The 24,036-nt window shown below is 47.5% G+C and overlaps 1 protein-coding gene and 1 long non-coding RNA gene across 3 annotated transcripts in view; one reads left to right on the plus strand and one right to left on the minus strand.

Annotated features, from left to right (window-relative positions):
* The window catches only part of LOC308483815, a 191,322-nt gene that overhangs the window by 74,174 nt on the left and 93,112 nt on the right, over positions 1–24,036 (minus strand). The window lies entirely within an intron of this gene.
* The window catches only part of LOC308483777 (paired box protein Pax-7-like), a 169,194-nt gene continuing 147,546 nt past the window's right edge, over positions 2,389–24,036 (plus strand). For both annotated transcript variants that reach the window (XR_013989773.1, XM_081017999.1), the window contains exons 1-3: positions 2,389–2,955; positions 21,172–21,337; positions 22,989–23,185. Coding sequence is in view for 1 of the 2 variants with exons in the window: in XM_081017999.1 (XP_080874125.1) it covers positions 2,611–2,955; positions 21,172–21,337; positions 22,989–23,185 (708 nt within the window). In the remaining variant the exon portion in view is untranslated. The remainder of the gene's footprint in view (positions 2,956–21,171; positions 21,338–22,988; positions 23,186–24,036) is intronic.

The raw sequence follows: 24,036 nt of genomic DNA on the forward strand, positions 1-24,036 counted from the left end.
GTGCCCTCCATCTTTCTGAACATCAGGGTCTTTTCCAGGGAGTCTTCTCTTCTCATGAGGTGGCCAAAGTATCGGAGCCTCAGCTTCAGGATCTGTCCTTCCAGTGAGCACTCAGGGCTGATTTCCTGAAGAATGGAGAGGTTTAATCTTCTTGCAGTCCATGGGACTCTCAAGAGCCTCCTCCAGCACCATAATTCAAAAGCATAGCTCTGTACACGCCGTCAAATTAAAGCACACATCCCTTGCCAAAATTAAAATTTTAAAAAATAATAATCCCGGGAACTGAAGTTTACCCCTCACCAAGCTACAAATCCCTGCACCCTTAGCAAACCACAGTTTCCGGGATTCTTCGGAGGGGAGGATACGTGCAGAATTTGCCCATGGCATGCATGCAACCAAGCTGGGGTAGGGAATTCAGCCTGGTGCAAAATAAACAAACCGGCAAGGCTTGCATCTTCAGAGTTGGCGAGCATCCCTTCCTGGTTAGGTCTGCCGTTCCACAGCACGAAAGATTTGGTGGGCTATCGAGGAGACCTTTAGGGGTGCAGGGATTAAGGCAGTCCAGATGGGACCATGAGGGGGAAAGCAGAAGAAAGGGAGAGTGTGGGGGGGGGGAGAGCCACATTATCTTAAGATGTGCCTAACCCACACTCTCTGCCTGCCACTAACCCCTTCCCCCCCCCACCTCCGAATCAACTGGCAATCCGATCTCCAGGTTAATAAATGCGCCTCCATGTCTGGGCTGGACGGCGAATCCTTCCAGACGGCACCAGGGTGCTTGGAGACAAGACAGCAGGTCCTTGGTGCGCCTCAAGAGTTCCATCAGAGCCTGGAGGGTCTTGGTGTGACCAATTTCTACCTAATCCTGTTGATTAATTTAACTTTAAGGGCCTCCCAGGAGTGCTGGAGGGGGGAGGTGTTGGAAGTCCAGCGGAGGGAGGGGAGGATGGAAGAAAATCTCTCCTCTTTTTGTGTGTTCGGCTATGAAATGGTAGTTTTTAAAAAATGTGTGTGTAATTAGTGCGCAGGGAGCAGAGGAAAGGAGGCCCTGCAGGAAGCTGGGTTGGCTCAGGCCAATGGCCTGTCTAGTCATGTCATAGAATCATAGCTGGAAGGGACCCTCAAGGATCATCTAGTCCAACCCGCCCCCCCACCCCCCGCAATGCAAAAGTCCTGCTCTTGGTGGGCTTGGACCACCAACCTTCTGGTTAACAGCAAGACACTCTGAGCCGTTCCAGAATCCTGTTCTCACAGTGGCCAACCAGATGTCCATTATGGGAAATCCAAAAGCAAGACCCTGAGCACAAGAGCTCTCTTCCTTCCTGTGATTCTCTAACAGGTACGCCGAGGCATAACTGCCTCTGAAAGTGAGGTGGGGGGACAGGACATAGCCTCCATGGCTAGTAGCCATTGGCAGCCTTCTCCCCCTTGTCCAATCCTCTTTAAAGCCATCTAGCTTGGTGACCAGGGACGCGGGTGATGCTGTGGGTTAAACCACAGAGCCTAGGGCTTGTCAATCAGAAGGTCGGCGGTTCAAATCCCTGCAACGGGGTGAGCTCCCGTTGCTCAGTCCCTGCTCCTGCCCACCTAGCAGTTCGAAAGCACGTCAAGGTACAAGTAGATAAATAGGTACTGCTCCAGCAGGAAGGTAAACAGCGTTTCCGTGCACTGCTCTGGTTCGCCAGAAGTGGCTTAGTCATGCTGGCCACATGACCCGGAAGCTGTACGCCGGCTCCCTCGGCCAATAAAGCAAGATGAGTGCCGCAACCCCAGAGTTGGTCACGACTGGACCTAATGGTCAGGGGTCCCTTTACCTTTACCTTTAGCTTGGTGACCATCACTGCTTCCTGCAGAACTGAGTTCCATAGTTTAAATATGTGCTGTGTGAAGAGGTCCATCCTTTGGTCTGCCTTGAATCTTCTATCATTCAGCTCCACTGGATGTCCACAAGTTCTAGTGGTAGGAGAGAGGGAGAAGAAACCCACACAACCCACATTCCCCACCTAATACGATACACCTCAGTCATGTGGCCACTGGTTCCTCACGCCCTTATTTCAACATTGGTGATGGGACTTGGTCCTCCGCCACAGCTGCAGAGTGCAGAATCAGGGTTGTATCCAGTGCTATTTTAGATCAGAGTAGACCAACTGGACACGACGGACGTAGATCCATTAATTTCAATGGCTCTACTCAGAGTACAACTTGGTTGGATGCAACCCTAACTTTGGCCATTCAGGGGGAACTGGGAGGGTTGATTAGGGACAGATAAAAGAAAGTCATTCTTCGAACTATGGAACTCACTGCTGCAGGAGGCAGTGATGGCCAAGAGCTTGGATGGCTTTCAAAGAGGATTGGACAAATTCAAGGAGAAGACTATCAATTCTTACTAGCCATTATAGCTAGTAGTGCTCAGAGGCAAGAATGCTTTTGTATACAAGGTGCTGGAAACTGCTGTTGGGGAAACTGCTGTTGTGCTTGAATCCTGCTTGTGGACTTCCCATTGGGTCATTTGGTTGGCCACTGTGAGAACAGGATGCTGGACTAGATGGGCCGTTGGCCTGATCCAGCTGAAGGCTCTTATTCTGTTTGTATGTTGCCACACACCAGGACATGCCACCCGAGGCACCTTCTACACCTTGTCTTACAGAAGGGTTGGTCATGTTCCCACCATGTTTCCACTCTCGCTTCTTAATTTTTGGTCCAGCTTGGCCTGTGTTTTCATCCACCTCCATCTCTCGTTTTCGTCCCTCGCCAGGCAACCGGCTGGATGAAGGATCTGATGTCGAGTCGGAGCCTGACCTGCCTCTCAAGCGCAAGCAACGTCGCAGCCGGACCACTTTCACAGCGGAGCAACTGGAGGAGCTGGAGAAAGCCTTTGAAAGGACCCATTACCCAGACATCTACACCCGAGAGGAGCTCGCTCAGAGGACCAAGCTCACTGAGGCAAGAGTCCAGGTAAGGGATATTGTCTTTATTCGTTCACTAAATATATATCCCTCCCTTCCTCTCCAACAAGCCAAGGGTGGCAAACAGAAAACATAGTCAAAACGTTCTAAAATCGATTTTAAAAGCATTGACGCTTAGAAATATCCTTCCATCGAATGATCACAGGGTAGCCAGAAATGGTCTTCTTGATCCGCCAAACCCCTGCAGAAACAGGAATGTTTTTGCATTCTTCTTGGAATTTAATAAATGATGGGGACGGGTGTCCTTCACTAGGGAGGGCATTCCACAACCAAGGGAGCCACTACTGAAAAGGCCCTGTCTTGGGGCAACACCAAGGGGGCAGCCCCCAGGGGTGGCATCTCCAGTGAGCCCTCAACAAGAAGTGTCAAGACATTGTTGAGGGGCTTAGGAGAACACTTCAGAAGATTCTAGAATAGCTGCCAACATTGGCAAGTGACCAGAAAAATCGCATCCTAGACCAAGCATGGCATCAGCCTGGGTCAACAAAGACATCCAGGGTTGAAGCTAGTCATAGAATCACAAAATTGGAGAGGTACCCCAAGGGTCATCCAGCCCAACCCCCTGCAATCCACAACTGTCACAACTTTCTTTCGTTCTCAGGGTCGGGTCATGGGTTCGAGCCCAAAGATTCCTGCATTTCAGAGGGTTGGACTAGATGACCCTCATGGTCCCTTCCTACTCTGCAATTCTATTATTCTTCTCATGTAGAAGAGAGGAGGAGGAGGAGGAGGCTGCCAGCTACAGATGCTAGTTTTATATTAGTTTATTTCACGATTCATATACTGCCTGAGCATAAGGCAGAGGGCCTTCTTGGTAGTGGCACCCTCCCTGTGGAACGCCCTCCCACCAGATGTCAGGGACATAAAGAATTACAGAACTTTTAGAAAACATCTGAAAGCAGCCCTGTTCAGGGAAGTTTTTAATGTCTGACCTTTTATTATTTTTCATGTTTTGCTGGAAGCCACCCAGGGTGGCTGGGGAAATCCAGCCAGATGGGCAGGGTATAAACAATAAAATTATTATTATTATTATTATTATTATTATTATTATTATTATTATCACCAGCACCACCATCATCAACATCATCACCATCATCATCAAGAACACCTCAAGGCAGTTTACAAAATGAGCCTCAAAGTGGTTTGTTGTTTTCAGTTAGGGTTGTAGCCAATGAAGCTTCACTCAGAGAATAATAATAATAATAATAATAATAATAATAATAATAATAATAATTTATTATTTATAATCCGGCTGGGCTTCCCCAGCCACTCTGGGCAGCTTCCAACAAAATATTAAAATACCATAGTACATTGGCAATTCAATTCAAGGGATCTACCCTGGATAGGGCAAACATTGGAAAAGTCCCATGTGCTCGTTTCTGTACAAAGTGGCTTTTATTTGCAGCAAATAAGAGTATCGGGAAGTTGTGAATCGCTGTCCCGGCTGGGTTGGGGGGCAGTAAGAGAAGCGAAGTGTTAAATGTGTGCTTTGGAACATGAGCAATTATAAAACCATAGAATTGTAGAGTCGAAAGGGACCCCCATCTAGCCCAACCCCCGCAATGCAAGTATCACAGCTATACCTACATGTGGGGAACTCTTTCCACCGTGGCCTGCAGTAAGACCATTAAGCCCAGAAATGGAAAACTACCATATTTTTTGCTCTATAAGACTCACTTTTTCCCTCCTAAAAAGTAAGGGGAAATGTGTGTGCGTCTTATGGAGCGAATGCAGGCTGCGCAGCTATCCCAGAAGCCAGAACAGCAAGAGGGATCGCTGCTTTCGCTGCACAGTGATCCCTCTTGTTGTTCTGGCTTCTGAGATTCAGAATATTTTTTTTCTTGTTTTCCTCCTCCAAAAACTAGGTGCGTCTTATGGTCTGGTGTGTCTTATAGAGCGAAAATCAATCAATCACTGCAGAAGAGGATGGCCTTTAGGTCATGTGGGTCTCCATTGCACTGTGTGGGAAGGGGAGGAATGTCAAAGTGAATATTTGGGATTCACGGCAAGTTGCTTGATCAGATGGAGCTGACCAAAGTCCCCCAAGTCGAGGGAGGGAAATTTCCTGGCCTTTCTGGGACTGCACCTGTCAGATGCAGGCTGGCGTTATTTCTCCACCTCTCACTGCACAGACTTTGGCTAATTTACGGAGAACCTTTCCGAGAGCCAAAACAAACGGTGGGGTTTGAAGCAGCACCGTGATCCCATTGCAATTTGATAACCCCGCCGGGGATTCCCTGATGTATTGCGGATAAATCCCCCGCTCCACATTATGTGCAAACACACACCAGCAGAAAGGCTAAGAAGTGTGAACAGAGGAGGGAATATAATAAAGTCTTCTGGGAAGAGATGGGGGCAGAGTCTACAACAAAGACACCAGTTGCTAGACTTTTCCTTGGAAAAATTTGAATTCTGCCTCCCTCCTTGAGGGCACAGTTAAAAGTCCAGGGGACCTTAGAGCTGAGAGGGTGTCCTGATTTTAATTCATTTTAGACCAGGGGTCAGCAGGGGGCCGGTCCACTGTCCCTCAGACCTTGTGGGGGGCCGGACTATATTTTGGAGTGAGGAAATGAACGAATTCCTATGCCCCACAAATAACCCAGAGATCCATTTTAAATTAAAGCACGCATTCTACTCATGTAAAAACACCAGGCAGGCCCCACAAATAACCCAGAGATGCATTTTAAATAAAAGAGCGCATTCTACTTGTGTGAAAACACGCTGATTCCCGGACCGTCTGCAGGCCGGATTTAGAAGGCAATTGGGCCGATCCAGCCCCCGGGCCTTAGTTTGCCTATCCATGTTTTAGACTTTTTCCCTATTTCTCATTTTTCTCCTTATTCAGTTCAGTTCACCCCATTTTTTGCATTAGTTTGCATTTTTTTAAAAAGCAATAGGCACGAAAATCTGTATGCATGCTTTTGGCTTGCAAGACACATTTCCCCCCTCTGAACAGCAACCCTCCTACCCCATTCCTTAATGAGTTGCTGTTCTGAACATGCTTCCTGATCGGAACAAGGCAATCCCAGAGCAGTAACTCATACAAAGAGACAATTCTGTGTGAGCAACCTCATCACATGGTAGGCAAAGATGTGGAAGAAGATGTCCTCATCAGCCACCTGGTGCAGGTGACTGGAAGGAGGCAAATTTGAGCAGCAACTTGTACAGAGACACATTGGGCAGGCTCTCTGGAGAGTCCTTCTGCTGCAATCACCACTCGCATTGCCGAGACACTGCAAAATTACCCGCCCCCAGTGGAGGCTGATTGGAATCAGAGCACTCCAGCAGAAACTTATGCAGAGAGGTGATGGGCACACTCCTCTGATGCCTGTCAAATCTGTGTACTGGGAACTGATTGGAGCATCCGTTCAGACCTTCTGCAGAGAGACAACAAGATTACTCGCCTCTACACAAGATGACTGGACCAAAGCCCAGGCCCAATTAGTAAATCATGCAGAGATGCATCAGGCAGACTCCTTTGTTTTTGGTTTCTTAATAAAGATTTTTTAGAAACTATTTCCACACACAGCTTGGCTGTTGCTGGCTAAGTGCTACTGATTGAAGGCAAGCGCAACTGATGTTTCAGTTGTGAACACGCAGAGCTTTCAGCTGGATCAGGCAATGGCCCATCTAGTCCAGCATCCTGGTCTCACAGATGTCTATGGGAAAGCCAGGAGCATGATTCGAACACAAGAGCACGCTCCCTTCCTGCTGTTTCCAGCAACTGATATTCAGAAGCATTGCTGCCTCCAGAGCATAGCCATCCTGCTAGTAGCCAGTGATAGCCTTCTGGTTCATGAATTTGCCTAATCCTCCTTTCAAGCCTTCTAAATTGGTGGCCATCACTGGCTCCAGTGGGAGTGAGTTCCACAGGTTAACCCCGCACGACATGAAGAAGGACTGTCTTTTATCTGTCCTGAATCTTCCAACGCTTAGCTTCATCGGATGTGAGAGAGACGAATTCTCTCTGACCACTTTCCATGCCATGCGTGATATAAATGTCCATCATGTGGCCTCCTCCCCACCTCCTCTGTAAACTAAAAAGTCCCAAACACTGCAACGCTGCTTCCTCTAAGAGAAGTCACTCTATCCCCCTTGATCATTTGAACGCCCTTTTCTGAAACATTCCCAGCTCTAAACGTATTTTTTTGAGATAAGGGGGTCATCTGTTTCCTCCTACCCAAAGAGTTTTGGCTGTCGGGGTGACGAGGCTAGACAAATTCATAGAATTGTACAATTGTGGACTTGGAAAGGATCCCCAAGGATCTAGGATCCCCAAGGATCTAGTCCAGGCATGCCCAACTCCCAACAGACCATGATCTACTCACAGTATAAAAATACTGGCTGTGATCTACCCATTGTTCTTGACAGCCAAAGTTGTTGAGCTTTCTGATCTACCACAGACGTCCAGTGATCTACCTGTTGGACATGCCTGGCTAAAGAATCTCTGGCAGATTCAAGCTGTGCTTAAAAACTTCCATTGAAGGCGAATCCACCAATTTCCAAGGAAAGTCTGCTCTAACAGCTGCCAAACAGCTCTTACTGACAGAAAGTTGTACTTAATGCTTAGTTGGAACCGCCTTTCTTGTGATTGGAATTCATTGGTTTGGGTCTTTAAAAAAAACCCATAAGCCAGATCTGATTAAAAGTTCTGGATTCTTTTTTAAAGAAACAAAGTGTCTGCTGGAACTGAATAGGCTTTGCTAGGCTCTACAGCCAGTGCCAGGGACACGGGTGGCGCTGTGGGTTAAACCACAGAGCCTAGGACTTGCCGATCAGAAGGTCGGCGGTTCGAATCCCCGCTATGGGGTGAGCTCCCGTTGCTCGGTCCCTGCTCCTGCCAACCTAGCAGTTCGAAAGCATGAAGTGCAAGTAGATAAATAGGTACCGCTCCGGCGGGAAGGTAAATGGCGTTTCCGTGTGCTGCTCTGGTTCGCCAGAAGCGGCTTAGTCATGCTGGCCACATGACCCGGAAGCTGTACGCCAGCTCCCTCAGCCAATAAAGCGAGATGAGCGCCACAACCCCAGAGTCGGCCATGACTGGACCTAATAGTCAGGGGTCCCTTTACCTTTACCTTTACCTTTACCTTTACAGCCAGTGCCAAGCTGGCCTGCTGAATTTGGGGGAGGGGATCTTTGCTACCATTCTGTATTTTTATGGCTCCAGATTGTACGCCTTGCTTCCCATTTTTATTTCGAACTCGTTTTGTGAATGCACGTTTAACTGGTCAAGTCTATCATCCTGCCAAGCCTGTAGGGCAGGCATCCCCAAACTCGGCCCTCCAGATGTTTTGGGACTACAATTCCCATCATCCCTGACCACTGGTCAATTGGCTATGGATGATGGGAATTGTAGTCCCAAAACATCTGGAGGCATGAGTTTGGGGGTGCCTGCTGTAGGGTTTAGAAAGGGGGGCACCCCACCCCACCCCACCCCCAGGCCCAATTTCTCACTCACCTGTGAACTTTTGGGAAGTCAATTGCTCTCAGACACAGCCTACCTCACAGGGGTGTCCTGAGAAAAAGAAGTGGATGTCCCACAGTGGAACAACTCTTAACACCAGGAAGCTCTTCCTAAAGTTTAGTTGGAATCTCCTCTCTTGAAAGAGAGTGAGAAGAAAAAGATGGCATCCAAATCAAATGGCATCCAAGATGGCATCCAAATCAAATACCTTTATTGGCATCACAGTATAAAACATTTCAAGTCACCGGGATAATTAAAAGGACAAGGGTGAAGCTGTTGAGGGTCATAAGGCAATCATGTGCACTTAGATATTCTGCTACGCCCTGTCTGTTCCCCAAAAGGATAGTTCATTGGGAACCTTTTCTGGTAAAATTGTGGCTAAAAAGAAGCTACTAAGGCAGTGATGCCTTTGTCCCGATCTGCCAGGAGAAACTTCATTTGACAACTTCTCGGACTGATAGGCTGGAGGTCCAACATTTTGCTCAGCATCAGTTAGCGAGGTCTGCTGTGTAAAAAGCAATCTAAGTGAATGTGGTCCATTGAATCAGGTACTTCTTGGTTGCAGGCACACAATCAGGCTTGATGTGGAATAAAGTCGTACCTCGGTTTACGAACTTAATCTGTTCTGGAAGTCCGTTCTTAAACTGAAACCGTTCTTAAACCAAGGCGCACTTTCTCTAATGTGGCCTCCCACTGCCGGTGCCCTTCCGCCATTCAGATTCCATTCTTAGACTGAGGTAAAGTTCACAAACTGGGACACTACTTCCGGTTTTGCGGAGTTCGTAAACCGAATCGTTCGTAAACAGGACTGTTCTTTAACCAAGGTACCACTGCAGAGTTGGGTTACAGACGCTTCAGGTTACAGACTCCACTAACCCAGAAATAGTACCTCAGGTGAAGAACTTTGCTTCAGGATGAGAACAGAAATCGCCCAGCGGCAGCAGGAGGCCCCATTAGCTAAAGTGGTACCCCAGGTTATGAACAGTTTCAGGTTAAGAACGGACCTGCAGAACGAATTAAGTTCTTAACCCAAGATACAACTGTATGAGAGAATCTGCCTTTGGTCACCACAGAAGGGAAAGCATTTAATCTCGCGAGCATAAAGGCTCTTCGGTGGGAGGGGAGTTGTAGATCCTTTAGATATTTGGCACAGGTTCCGTAGGGTGTTGTGATACCTAAGGCCTCCAGAGAACAGGAACTCGGAGTATGAGGTAACAAGCGCTGCCTTTCGTGATCGCAGAGCCGCTGCTTGATTATTTGGAATACAGTGGTACCTCAGTTTAAGAACAGCCCTGTTTATGAACTATTCAGTATAAGAACTCCGCAAAACCGGAAGTAGTGTTTCAGTTAGCAAACTTTACCTTGGTCTACGAACGAAATCCGAATGGTGGAAGGGCACAGGCAGCGGGAGGCCTCATTACGGAAAGCGCACCTCGGTTTAAGAACGGACTTCCGGAACGGATTAAGTTCATAAACCGAGGTACCACTGTATGTACTGTATTTTTCGCTCTATAAGATGCACCAGACCACAAGACACACCTAGTTTTTGTAGGAGGAAAACAAGAAAAAAAATATTCTGAATCTCAGAAGCCAGAACAGCAAGAGGAATCGCTGCGCAGTGAAAGCAGCAATCCCTCTTGCTGTTCTGGCTTCTGTGATAGCTGCGCAGCCTGCAGTTGCTCCATAGGACGCACACACATTTCCCCTTACTTTTTAGGAGGGAAAAAGTGAGTCTTATAGAGCAAAAAATACGGTAACTTTCGTCACATGCCTCATGGCTCTCGAGAGCAATACCCAAACTACGGATTTTATCTTGAATTGCTCCATACCAAGATGGCATCCCCTTTCTTTATCCGACAGCGGAGTTTGCAAACCCCCACCCCACCCCGGCTACCACCATCCAAGCCAATCCTCCAAGGCCCTTTGACCACTTCTGTTTTGCCAGAAGGCTCTCAGCAGCTGTTCCTCCACTTGCATTCTTGATAGCTTTCTCATTCCGTCAGGCTGGCACGACTGGTTTCTTCCCACCACTTCTAAGCCAGCCGCCCCTCTCCCTCCCTCCCCACCACCCCCACTTGTAAAATTTTCTGCGTATCTGAGCAGATCTTTTTACTGGCTCTCGAGAGCTACAAATTTTGAGCCCGTCAAGTTCTTGATGAAGATGGGAGGGAGAAAGCCGGGGGGGGGGAGCACCACAAAAGCAATTTAGAACTTTAGGGAAGAAGAAAAACTAAGTCTGGCAAGCTTTTTTAAAAAATATTTTTATCAAATTTCCAAAAGTACCACGTAAAATTCATATACATATCATTGACTTCTTATCCCATTTTCCGTGATGTTTTTCTTATCTCCCCCTTTGCTGCATCCTACCTTCCCTTTTTTAAACATAGTCGTAACACAATAATCTTTAACTGTTCTGTTGCTCGTAGTTCAAAACCTGCTCATGTCATAGTATTTCTTCAAATCATCCCAAAAAGGTTTCCATTCTTCAAAAATGGAGATTCTCTTATTTTAGCTGTTAGCTTTGCTGATTCAACATAACCCATTGCTTTACTTATCCATTCTTTTCTTAGCGGGAACTTCTTCATCTTTCCATTTCTGAAAAAGTCTGGCAACATTATTTATTCATTTATTGTTTGTTAGTTACATTTATATCCCACTTTTCCTTGAAGGAGCTCAAGGTGGCGTACATAATTTTTCTCCTTTCCTTTCCCATTTTATTCTTCCAACGACCCTGTGAGGTGGGTTTTACTGAGAGGCAGCGGCTGGCTCAAGGTCACCCAGTGAGAGTTTCATAGCTGAGCAGAGATTTGCAGATCATAGAATCACAGAATTGCAGAGTTGGAAGGGACCCCATGAGTTCATCTAGTCCAACCCCCTGCAATGCAGGAAATCTCAATTAAAGCATCCATGACAGATGGCCACCCAACCTCTGCTTAAAAACCTCCAAGGAAAGAGAGTCCACCACCTCCTGTGGGATACCTTGAATTTAATTCTTTTTCTCCTCTCCCCAAAATTGATGAGGTTTTCAATTGCATTCCACTGAGAGACAGGCAGAGGTTCCCATCAGGTGTGCCGTGAAGGGTGCAAAAGTCTTTATTCTTATGCATTCTCAAAAAAATCCATAAGAACACCAGAAGAGCTCTGCTGGGTTAGGCCAAAGGGGCCCCATTGAGCCTAGTATTCTGTTCTCACAATGGGCAACCAAATGCCCCAATGGGAAGCCTTTAGGCAAGAGCTATCTCCCTTCCTGTAGTTTCCAGCAACTAGGATTCAGAAGCGTCACTGACTCATGACACCGGAAGTAGAGTATAGCCATTTCTGGCTAGAAGCTACGCATGGGCTCACTGTCCTCCATGAATTTGTCAAATCCTCTTTTAAAGCCATCTGAGCTGGTCATTGCACCTGCCTCTTGTGGGTGTTTGTCAAGTACAGTCATACCTTGGATCCTGAACGCCTTGCGAGTCAAACGTTTTGGCTCCTGAGCGCCGCAAACTCAGAAGCGAGTGTTCCGGTTTGCAAACGTTCTTTGGAACCGGAACGCCCGATGCATCTTCTGCGGCTTCCGATTGGCTGCAGGAGCTTCCTGCAGCCAATCGGATGCCGTGCCTTGGTTTCCGAACATTTTGGAAATCAAACGGACTTCCGGAATGGATTGTGTTTGACTTCCGAGGTACCACTGTACTGCCTTTTGTCTGTCTTGAATCTTCCAAGGTTCAGCTCCAAATGAGGAGAGGTTTCAGGAACAGAAGGACCCAGGGTTTGGTTTCTTAAGGAAAGATTGCAAGAGATGTATTAACAGCGTTTGTTGGGAACGTTTTGTCCATTTCCAAACATGCAAGCCGATAGAGGATAACCAGAGCCAAACAAGGAAGCCATGTCTGCTACCCCAAATCAAATTTGGGGGGCACCTTGCACCCCCAAATCCTTCCAGCATTCCAGTTCCTGGTGCTTTCATTCTCTCCTTGTTCCCTGAACTCCTGAACTCACACCAGCCCTTTCCAGCTGGGTGCAAGGTGGCCAGGCTTCGTAAGAAGTGGCCTTACACCAAATCAGACCACTTGCCCTTCTAGCTCAATACTGTCTGCACTGACTGGCAGCAGCTCTCCACAGTTTCAGACAGAGAGTCTTTCCCATCTGTCGGGATTTGAACTCGTGGCCTTCTATATCCACACCAGGCATTCTACCACAAAATAACCCTCAGGGTTAACATTATAGAATCTTAAAACCAGAGAGAAGTCATGGGGATCCTGATGGTGCAGCAGAATAATAAGAAAATAAATTATAGACTTATAGAACTGTGGAGTCAGAAGGGACCCCGGGGGTCATCTAGTCCAACCACTGACGATGCAGGAATAACAGCTAAAGAATTGCTGGCAGATGGCCGTCCAACTTCTATTTAAACACTTCCAATGAAGGAGAGTCCATTCTGAATAAAGGGCTTATTTCAGCAGGAACGAAGAAAGCAGTGAATCAGCCACTTGGGTCATCCAGCTCATTCCAGTCTATACTGACAGGGCTTCCAGGTAGGGTGGAATCTCTCCCAGCCCAACCTGGAAAAGCCAGGGATCTTCTGTCACTGAGCCGCAGCCTCCTCCAATGACTTGGATGGACAGGAGACAAGAGCTGAAGGGTGTTGGGGAGTGGATAATCACAGCCATACCCTGATCTAAGATTGCACAACCTTTCAAGATGATGCAACCTAAGAATATACAATAATAATAATTCAGGATGCATTGCAACTATCAATGCAGATCTCCAGGTGTTGCCTTTCAGCTGGACCAGGGTTTCTCAAACTTGGGTCTCCAGCTGTTTTTGGACTACAACTCCCATCATCCCTAGCTTGCAGGACCAGTGGTCAGGGAAGATGGCAACTGTGGTCCAAAAACCATCATCCCTAGCTTGCAGGACCAGTGGTCAGGGAAGATGGCAACTGTGGTCCAAAAACAGCTGGAGACCCAAGTTTGGGGAACCCTAGGGTCCCTTCCAACTCTACAGTTTTTTTATTCTATTATTCATCTGTACACATACCTGGGCGATGCTTTAAGATCTTATACTGGAGTGACTTAAGTTGCGTTTTCTGTGAAGTTCCATCATACTGACAGAACTTGCACCACTCCCTTGAAACTCGTGTTTTTGGTATTCGTAAATGCTCACTTTTGGAGCATACAGAACAGCTCCTCCTCCTCACTGTCCTTCTCCAGAGTGACCCAAGGAATCAGTTCTCCATGGCCTACTCAACAGTCTTCTCACTGATTGGCTGCTGCCAAAATTGACTTCCTTCTCAGTGGCTCAAAAGCTCCCCTTTCATGCCGATTGACCAGCTCTGGGACACTGGAGACAGGACCACTGCTGCAAAATCAGCAACGAGTCTTCAACCCTCCACAACTTGTGGTGTTGGAAAGTCCAACATGTTGGCTGGTGAGCTCAAGGCTTCAGGCCTTGCCTGTTTCTGCAAATGTAGAGAAACCAAGATGACAGATCATTTCTGGGAAGACGAGTCTCTTCTCTCTGTTTCCACTTAACCAGCTTGCTTACCCTCCCATCGATCTTCCCTCAACATCAAGTCCTCATTAAGCTAAGGAGGCTCCCAGCGGGACTTCTTTTCTCTCCCACCCCCTTGCAAGAAGATCTCCACCTGACCTCCCTTTTCCCCTCCTTGCCTGACAAATTGTGGGAGGTGACCCAGAGCCGGTCTAATTTATTCCAGCCCCATCCCAGCAGGGAAGGGTCTGTGCAGCTGCTGGGTTGGGAGAGAGCGGAAACAACTGTCGACCACACCTCAGGTCTCCCTTGCATCGGGCAGAGTACGCCCTGAGCACATGTAACGTTTTGCTTTGCAGCATCGCACTGCTAAACTGCTATGAGAGTTAGAAGCCCTCCAGTTAAGTCACAGGGTGCTGTGAAAGGGGGTCAGGAAGCGAGAAGTGTCTGACAATGGCTCCAAGTTAATGTACAAAAATATGAAGTGCATTATGATTTCTAGCAAGGAGATAATTTGTTTTTTAAATATATATATATATATATATATATATATATATATATATATATATACACACACACACATATTAGTTTTTTTTAACATATCAACAGTCATTTAACATAACTTCTTATCTTATACAATATTTTTGACTTCCATCAGCACCTCTGATGATTTCCCCTTCTTTATCACTTATTCTGCATTTCTTAATTTCTCTGTTACTCTTAATGATCATTAACAAACAATTATCCGCATAAACTTTCTTGTAATATTTCAAATAGTCCTCCTTACAAAACTTCTTGCAATCCTACTAGCGTAATCTGTTCATTACTATTTCTTTTCAAATAGTTCATATATTTACTCCAGTCTTCTAAGACTCTCTGGTCCCGCAGGTTTCGAATCCTTCCTGTTAATTTATCCAGTTCTGCATAGTCCATCAATTTCATCTGCCATTCGCAAGGAGAGAATTTGAGGGCGGGGGAGATCCACAGCAATGTTTAGATTTGCCTCCCAGCTTTCTACACTCTATGACAGCCTGGATAGCTCAGCTAGTTAGAGCGTGGCGCTGATAACACCAAGGTTGCAGGTTCAATCCCCTCTATGGGACAACTGCATATTCCTGCATTGCAGGGGGTTGGACTAGATGACCCTCAGGGTCTCTTCCGACTCTACAATTCTGTGCAGAACTGTTGGGCTTTTCATTGCCATTGCCCTGACTCTCAGATGACTTCACTTGCCCTCAGTGATGGTTGTCTTTTTGCCAAAGCTCATTGGCTGACATAGCCATCTGTGACACCACCCTGCTTGCTTAGTAACTCCTAATAGGCTGGTATCACTCTTGATTTAATCCTTAAATTTTAAGGGTCTTTTGAGCCAAATGGGAAGGGAAAACATAGCTGTCATGGTTAGAAGATAGTGATATCCATCTCTTCCACCACGAATCAGCCTGATCCGCTTTGAAATGGCTTTGGGGAGAGGAAACCTCTGAAAAGGAGCAATGTCGCCCACACCCAGTTGATGTGCTTTGCACTGAGGTGACAGGGCTGTGTTTTCATAGGCAAGTTTCTTCAGCTAATGATTTACACCTCCTCACCCGAGGAGTTTGCCATCTGTTTCTGGCAGATGGCAATAACAGAAGTCAGAGCAGAGTGGAAGTGGGAAAGGAGGGCATCTTTTGAAGGGAGTCTGTCCTCCATGGTTGGGACAAGAGTTTGTTTAAAACAGTGTCTTCATTCCATGTATCATATTTGTGGAGGGGGGAACCCACCTGTTTTGGGGAACAGAGCCTGGAGTCAGACTTCAAGGGGCCTTCAGCAGAGTGATCCTACTGGGCACCTCACCCCAAACACAAAGCCCTGGTCGCTGGATCTAAGAGATCTGTGTGGCCCTTCAGAAGGTTGAAAGTGGCCCTCAAGTTGCAAAGGCTTCCCTACCCCTGCTCTTCATCACTGTGCCACCTGTTGGCTCGCCAGGTGGACAACCAATGAGTGAGGCAGGAAGTGACATCTCCATGGCCTCTTCCTCCACACCACCACAAGGTTTATCTAAGTCAGAAGCTGGTGGGGAAAAGAATGGTGGGTTTCAATGGTGAGCAGAACGAGCAGGTCTGGGGGGGGAGACTCTTATCAGTGGGACCCTCTAGGGGTGTAAAGGCCTAGCAGATGCCTCGCTATGTCCATATCTACACCAGTCATGCCCCTCCCCCCTGCCAAAAAATAAAAAAGAATTTGAGGAGTTCTGTAAAGGTTCTGAGAGTTGTTGTATCTCAGGGAGTTGTATCTCAGGGCTAGATGACATTTGGGCCCCTTCCAACTCTTCAGATGTATGAGATCCCTCTTCTCCTCCCAGAGCAGTTTAATGGCCAACACTTCTTCCCAGGGAACTCTGGGAATTGTAGCTCTGTGTAAGGAGAGTATAGGGGTCTCCTCTCAGCACCTTTAATGAACCACAGCTCCCACAATTTTTTGGGAGAAGTCTATTTAAAAGGTGTCCTAATGAATGCCTTAAATCTATGGTGTATGTATGGCCCATGTCATCATTGGTGGAAGTGGTCTTTTGGGTAACACTGCCCCCCAAGCCAGGAACAAGGGGGCCAGAATCCCTCTGGGCTGCCTCCTCACTCCTCTCCCCTGTCTTCACAGTGCGAGTTTGATATCTGAAGGAATTGACGGTCACTCTGGGATTAACTCCCTCTCTCTCTCTCTCTCTCTCTCTCTCTCTCTCTCTCTCCCCCCCCCCCCCCCCGTAACCCGATTCCCCTGGCAAGAGAATCTTTTTAGTGGCTGATAAAACCTTCACTGTGGTGGAGTGGAAACAGGTTCCCTTTGAAGTGGGTCTTGCATTTCCCTCTTGACGCTCAATCCTGTATATTTTAACCGCCAATAAACTGATTTATAAGCACATCTCTTTTTTCCTTCAAAAAAAAAACAAGTCTCTCCAGCCACCTTTCAAAGAATTGGCGAGAGGGAGGGGAATATTGCCAGCGCAAATGTCAGGGATGTATTTTGAATCTTCTTGCGGGAAGGAAGGCAGGTCCCTTGAAAGGATATTAGCCATGGCAAGCCCATGAAACCTCCATGATTAGTGGCAGTCGAACAAATAAAAGAGCTGGATGTGTCCCAAAGGACTCTTGCATCGTAGCATATCTGCCTCAGTTTCCTGGAGTTATCCAGCTAGCTTCTGCTGGAGAAACAGTCCTTGGTTTCGTGGTTCCTTGTCCTTAATCAACAAGGTGAAAATCCTAACAGTATTAAATCCAGTTATCGTAACGGCACAAAATGATATGAAAATCACCTGAAAAGTTTCCAGTGGGTGTAATGAATCTAAGGAAGGGCTGTAGCTCAGTGGTAGAACATCTGCTTTGAATGCAGAAGGTCCCAGGTTCAGTTCCTGGTATCTTCAGGTAGAGCTGGGAGAGAACCCCTGTCTGAAATGCTGAAATGCTGCATTAAAAGCGAGTAGAGTTATGCTGAAGTTTGCTAGGGACAGTAAAGGCAAGTGATGGTCTAGTTCAGGGATTTGGGCTCCAGATGTTGTCAGACCTTGGCTCCCATCAGTCCCAGCTGCCAGCATGTCAGGGTGATGGGAGACTTAGACTACAACAACATCCAGATGGCCACAGGTCACCCATCCCTACATTAAAAGAAGGCATGGTTTTGACGGAGATCGGTAGGGGCAGTAAAGCGAAATGACAATCTAGTTCAGGGATGGAGAACCTGCAGCCCTTCAGTTGTTGCTGGACTCCCAACACCCATCAGACTTCATGGCAAGTGGCCAAGGGTGATGGGATCTGTGGTCCAACAACAGCTTGAGGACCACTGGTTCTCCATACCTGAACTAGACCATAGCTTGCCTTTATTGCCCCAAGCTCCATCACAACTCTGGCCATCACTTGCCTTTACTGCCCCTAGCTACCTTCATAACAGCAGGAAGGCACCATGTTCCCCATTCTCACCATAGGTTTAGGGTCCATGGGGTAAGCAAGCTCTCTCTTTTGCTTGTCCCTAACCTGCTGGGAAGGGACGCGGGTGGCGCTGTGGGTTAAACCACAGAGCCTAGGACTTGCCGATCAGAAGGTCGGCGGTTCGAATCCCCACGACAGGGTGAGCTCCCATTGCTTGGTCCCTGCTCCTGCCAACCTAGCAGTTTGAAAGCACGTCAAAGTGCAAGTAGATCAATAGTTACTGCTCCAGCGGGAAGGTTCGCCAGAAGCAGCTTAGTCATGCTGGCCACATGACCCGGAAGCTGTACGCCGGCTCCCTTGGCCAATAAAGCGAGATGAGCACTGCAACCCCAGAGTCGGCCACAACTGGACCTAATAGTCAGGGGCCCCTTTACCTTTACCTTTAACCTGCTGGGAATGCATTTAGCTTCTCAACCACAACACAAACTTAATACACCCGCTTTGATGGAGATGTGGGGTCAGCTGAAAGGGTTTGAGTTCCGAGTGTATACATAACCACCTCCACACACACACACATAGGTCAAATTCCCTGACCGCATTGCCAGACAGACGTCCATTAAATGTGGCCCAATCCACATCTCTGCATCCGTGTGTAAGAGTTGCTGGTGAAAATTATCCCTATGGGACTTCTTCTTTGGCGATCACTCATAGCCAAGTAAGATTGTCTTCCATAAACAAGGTTTTAACAATGAGTCCGTAAGTGACTGTGGAGGCCAATTCTGGATCCACACGTCCTTCCACAGTGGGGATATTGGTTTCCCAGCGGGAGCTGATCACGGTGTGGATTTGCCAAGCTTGCCTTCCTCCTAGCACGTTTCTCCCTTGCGTCCTGAGTTCGAGTGTCTTCAAAGAACATGACACCTTTGGTCAAGGCTGTTCTCCAACTGGAGTGCTCGCAGACCAGTGTTTCCCAGTTGTCCGTGTTTATCCTACATTTTTAGAAAAGATTTGCCTTGAGAGAGTCTTTAAACCTCTTTTGTTGACCACCAGCATTACGCTTTCCATTTTTAAGTTCGGAATAGAGCAGTTGCTCTGGAAGACGATCATCAGGCATCCGCACAACATGACCAGTAAGAGCGTAATGTAGCCCTCAATCTCCAGAGAGCTGCAATTTAAATTAAAGTCCTCATCCATTCACCCAGTGACTGCAGATGCAATGAGACTCAAGACACCTGAGTTTCCCATTACAGTTTCTTCCATATGGGTGCAAAGTAGATGTTCTGCCACTTTGCTATGGCCCCTCCACTTGCTCATGAAAGCTCCCAGGTTCAGTCCGCTGCTGGGCATTTCTCAAGAGGACAGGCCATAGCTCAGCGGTAGAGCACTTGCTTTGCAGGCGGAAGGTCCTGAGTTCAGATCCCTGCATACAAGGCTGGGGAAAGGATCCCTACCTGAAACCCTGGAAAGCCACTGTTACCAGCCAGTGTTGACAAATGTGAGCTTGATGGTAGCTGTTCCTATTTAAACCAACACTTTTATTCCAAACTATGGGGACTAGAACCTTGCTGCATTTTAAAATTCTCGGTGGTAGAGCATCTGCTTTGTATGCAGAATTCCCTAGTCTTTTGCAGCATCTCTAGGTAGGGCTGGGAAGGATTCCCTGTCTGAAACCCTGGGGAGTAGCTGCCAGTCAGTGTAGACAGTGCTGAGCCCGATGGACCAAGAGTCTGACACTGTATAAAGCAGTTTCCTATGTTCTATGGATGGGGAAGTGGCATATCCCAGTGGAAGAGCATCTTCTTTGCCTCCAGGAGGTCCTAGGTTGTAAAAGACCCAACATCTCATTTAGAAAGGGGTGGATCAATGTGAGACTACCAAAGGGGGAGCTAACTTTCCCTGCTTGGTCTTCTCAACATGCCCGGAGTCGTCAACCAAACCTTTGCTAGAAACACACAGATCAAGCTCCCCAACTCAACTTCTCCACCGCCCCTTCAGCTTTTAGGGGTTTTGTGTTGTTATTCAATTCCACCTCCCCCCTCTGCCAAGCCCTCTCCTGTTGCTGTGAAATTCAATCAGGTCTCCCAGACCTCCAGGCCCTGGAGAACTTGGCAGCTGCATTCTCAACTGTCTCAAAAGCTTAGCCCCGTCCCCTTCTCAAACCAGAATCAGCCCTGAGAGTTTTTGGATTCAATTGAAAATGGGTTTAAAAAATAAAAAATAAAAAAAAACAGACACAGATTGCAGCTGGAATACATATGGTACAATTTGATTGGCTCAGATAATTGCGCACCAGGATTTATGAGCAGGGGAAATGGATGGGGAGAGAATGTGGAGGGTTTCTTTAGCCACGACTCCTGCTTTTCAGGGGGTTGGACTAGATGTTCTTTGTAAGGTCCCTTCCAACTCCATGATTCTAAGTTGGCTAGATTTTACAGCGGTGTTGTGCACAAAGGAAGCACGGATTGCCAGAAAATAATTCGGAAGGGCAGAAATGGCCCTGGTAAGCCAGAGTCGGCTCTGCTAATCCAATAGGATTTCCGGGGACTGATAATAAGACAGTGGTTGGCCACTGGCAGACGGGGGGCAAAGGAGGGCCTTCCTGTTTGCTGGCCTGCTCTGTCCTGACACCTAGTGGCCATTTTTTGTTTTGCATGGAATCTGTGCAAGAATAGGCTTTTAGAAAAGATGGTTCTGAGGGGTTGGAAGATGGTTTGCGACCAGGGTCGGATTTAGGTTTGATGAGGCCCTAAGCTACTGAAGGTAATGGGGCCCTTTATATGTCCAGCTGTCGTTTGTCAACAACAAATTGTCACTGTTTTTTTGTGTTGAATATATGCTATATGGTAATTTATGGACCTAATAGGTATCTAAAGCCATTTGCACATAACAAAATATGTATTTTATCGAAGTAATTGTTGAACTGAAATACAATTAAGAAGTATATTAATAGTGAAATACAATTAAGAAAAAGTATATTCATGTGAAATAATTATTAAGTTCTAACTTAAAAGGATTTTTTATTCATAACAAACTTAATAATAAACATTGGAATTTGGCAATAACAAAGATCCCTTTAGAAACACAATTAACAAAGACTCATAATTTGGGGGGGGGCAAGAGAATGGGGCCCTAAGCTATAGCTTGTTTAGGTTATACGTAAATCCGGCACTGGTTGCGGCAGGTGGTGATGGTTCCAGGGCGTCAGATCATTCATGGCACTTGCTCCCTTGACAATGACAATGCGGAGGGTCCATAGCTCAGGGGACGGAGACCCTTCTTTGCATGCAGAAGGGCTCGGGTTCAACCCCTTGGCATGTGTCTTCCCCCATAACTTCCTGCCTTCCTCTCTCCCTTCTCCCAGGTGTGGTTCAGCAACCGGCGGGCACGGTGGCGCAAGCAGGCCGGGGCCAATCAGTTGGCAGCATTCAATCACCTGTTGCCGGGGGGCTTCCCTCCGACTGGGATGCCCACTTTGCCTCCGTACCAGCTGCCAGATTCAACTTACCCAACCACCACCCTTTCCCAAGGTAGGTGCTGAGGGCTTGGGTGGGAAAGTGGGTTGTTTTGATGGGTGGGTTGTGCCGGAACCTGCGTTCGACCGAGCGACTCCTCCGGAATCGCCTCCGTTCTCTCCTCTGACAATAATTAATGACCTGAGCCTCTGATAAGGTTCCAAGCATGTTCCCATTACGCAGAGTATCCAGCACAGGGAAGGACGAGAAATATGAGCTACATGCTAAGAGTTTTATTACTAAGCTACGCAGACAGAAAAGAAATAAATCCTCTCTCTGTGAGAGCAGAGAGCAACTGAACCACAAAGGAACAGGAAACCAGTAAACATCACATCCGACTTCCAACAGCCTGGAATGTCTGGAATGCAAAACAGAGTCTTGTGACTCCAAAGCACTGCACAGTGGCAACACAGAAACCAACAGGTTGATGGATGGCATTTATATCAAACCTCAAGGTGGCAGGCATGGTCCCACCCATCACTCCTTGTTTAATCCCCACAACAATCCTGTGAGGGGGTTTAGGCTGAGAGGCAGGGACTGGCCCAGAATCACCCAGTGAGATTCACGACAGAACGTGGGGATTTGAAGCCTGGTTCTCCCAGTTCCTAGTCTGACTGGTACAGAGTGGGCGGAGCCAGAGCCTGGGATTGGCTGAGCCAGAGTGAATGGTAGCTGAGTTCTTCAAGGGCCAACACTGAGACTCAGGGCTTCCCCACAATTCCTCTGTTCCCACTGCTTTCCCCTGAGGAAAACCACTCGGAGCAACCAGCAATTTGGGTTGTCTTCTGCTCTGTAGACTGGCGGCTGCAGGTTCGATCCCCGCCATCTCCTGGTAAAAGTCTCTTCCAGCCTTTACTCAAATCCGCAGTTTGTGTTCACACCTCGGCGCAAGGGGGAAGGAGTTCTTCTTGCATTGCCAAAGGCTCTCGGTCGCTCTGTTTCTTAACGGCCCTAGCGAATTCCTCTGCAGCTTGTATTTCTTGCTTCACAGCCCAGACAATCAAAATCCTACCATTTATTAATTTCTAGGCTTTAGAGGGGATCCCACCCAAATCTATAACATGCCCCCCTTCTCTTTAGCAACAGGGACAGCTTTCCACAGCTGGGCATGAGAAAATAACAGGAGGTTACTAACAGCGTTCAGAGCGGTACATCAAAGCAAGATAGTTTGCTTCTGTTTAGTGCTAAATTGGTTTTCCCTGGGAAAGGAGTGGGGCAAGCAAGAAACCGCGTAGACTCATCCCTAGAAAGCATGGGTCAAGCAGAAAAGTGGATAGCTCAGTTGATTAGAGTGTGCTGCTAATAATGCCAAGGTTGCAGGTTCGATTCCCATAAGGGACAGGTGCATATTGCTGCACTGGAGGGGATCAGACTGGATGATCCTCAGGGTCCCTTCCAACTCGATGAATCCATGATTCAAGTGGAAGAGGAGGAGGGGGAAGGTGACAGGCAGGGCCACCCGCTGTATGAGTTGTAAGAAAGAATTTAGGGCAATGCCCCATTCACCCCAATGGACCAGACCTCCACTGAAACAGATGGTGGGAACATGGTTTGGGCCTCAGGTCAAGATGGCGCCTCCATCATACCAGCCTTTCCCCAAAGGAACACAGTGATGGTCCAGTGATGACAGCCACCACTTCTAACCTGATGCTTCGTTTCCCCACAGATGGGGGCAGCACTGTGCACAGACCCCAGCCTCTCCCACCATCCACCATGCACCAGGGAGGGTTGGCTGCCGCCGCCGCAGACTCCAGCTCCGCCTACGGGACCCGACACGGCTTCTCCACCTACTCCGACAGCTTCATGAACCCCGCAGCTCCTGCCAATCACATGAACCCTGTCAGCAATGGCCTCTCTCCCCAGGTAGGCTGCTCACCTGTGTTTTGCTATCGTCTCCGGCCTAAACTGTAGGCAGGGCGTGAGGAAACTGGGAGAACACATGGCTGTTCCCACGTGTCCTTAGTTGAGCGCCGCAGCATTTTGTTCATTTGCTTATTGTTGAAAGCCGGGATCGGCAGCCTGCAGCCCTCCAGAAGGCGTTGGACGGCAGCTCCCATCAACCCTACGCTGGCTGATGGAATTTGTAGTCCAACAATACTTTGAAAGCTACAGGTTCCCCATTTCTTATTTCCCCCCACTCTTCCCCAGAAGACTCCCAGAGTTGCTTACCAATATCAGAAATGATTCCCTTTCCTCAAGCTTACAATCTAATAGCAGCGACACAAAAGGAAAGGGGATTGGAAGGGTGGAGGAAAGAAGCAAACCCAGTTACTAGTTCTTAGGCAGTTAAACAATTCTACAGGTCTGCAGCTGAGGCTAAACTGAGGCATTGCCAGGTTACCCACCCAGTCAAAGACGGAAACAGAGCCCTTCAAGGAAGTGCCACCACAAATTTGAGGACATCCCATGATGTCTGCTTAGCCCCGATTCTGTTGCAATCCAGACACTGAGTAAAGGCCCTCTTACGCCTTCAGGACTTTGGCTTGCTGGCACAGGTGGTTTTAGGATTTGCTGTTGATCTACAGATGTAACAGTCAGCCTTGTTTTTTGTGATTTGTCATGAAGGTTTTTTCCTTAAGCTGCTTTGAGATGTGACTTTACAGACAAATTAACCAGTGAATTCCGGTGTTGTATTTGGGAGTGACTGTTTGAAAACCATGAATGAATAGTTCCGGGTACTGTCTGCTAACTGCAATAGTGGGATACGAATCATA

This window comes from Podarcis pityusensis (assembly GCF_964106645.2).
Source record: "Podarcis pityusensis genome assembly, chromosome: 8".
Taxonomy (NCBI): Eukaryota; Metazoa; Chordata; class Lepidosauria; order Squamata; family Lacertidae; genus Podarcis; species Podarcis pityusensis.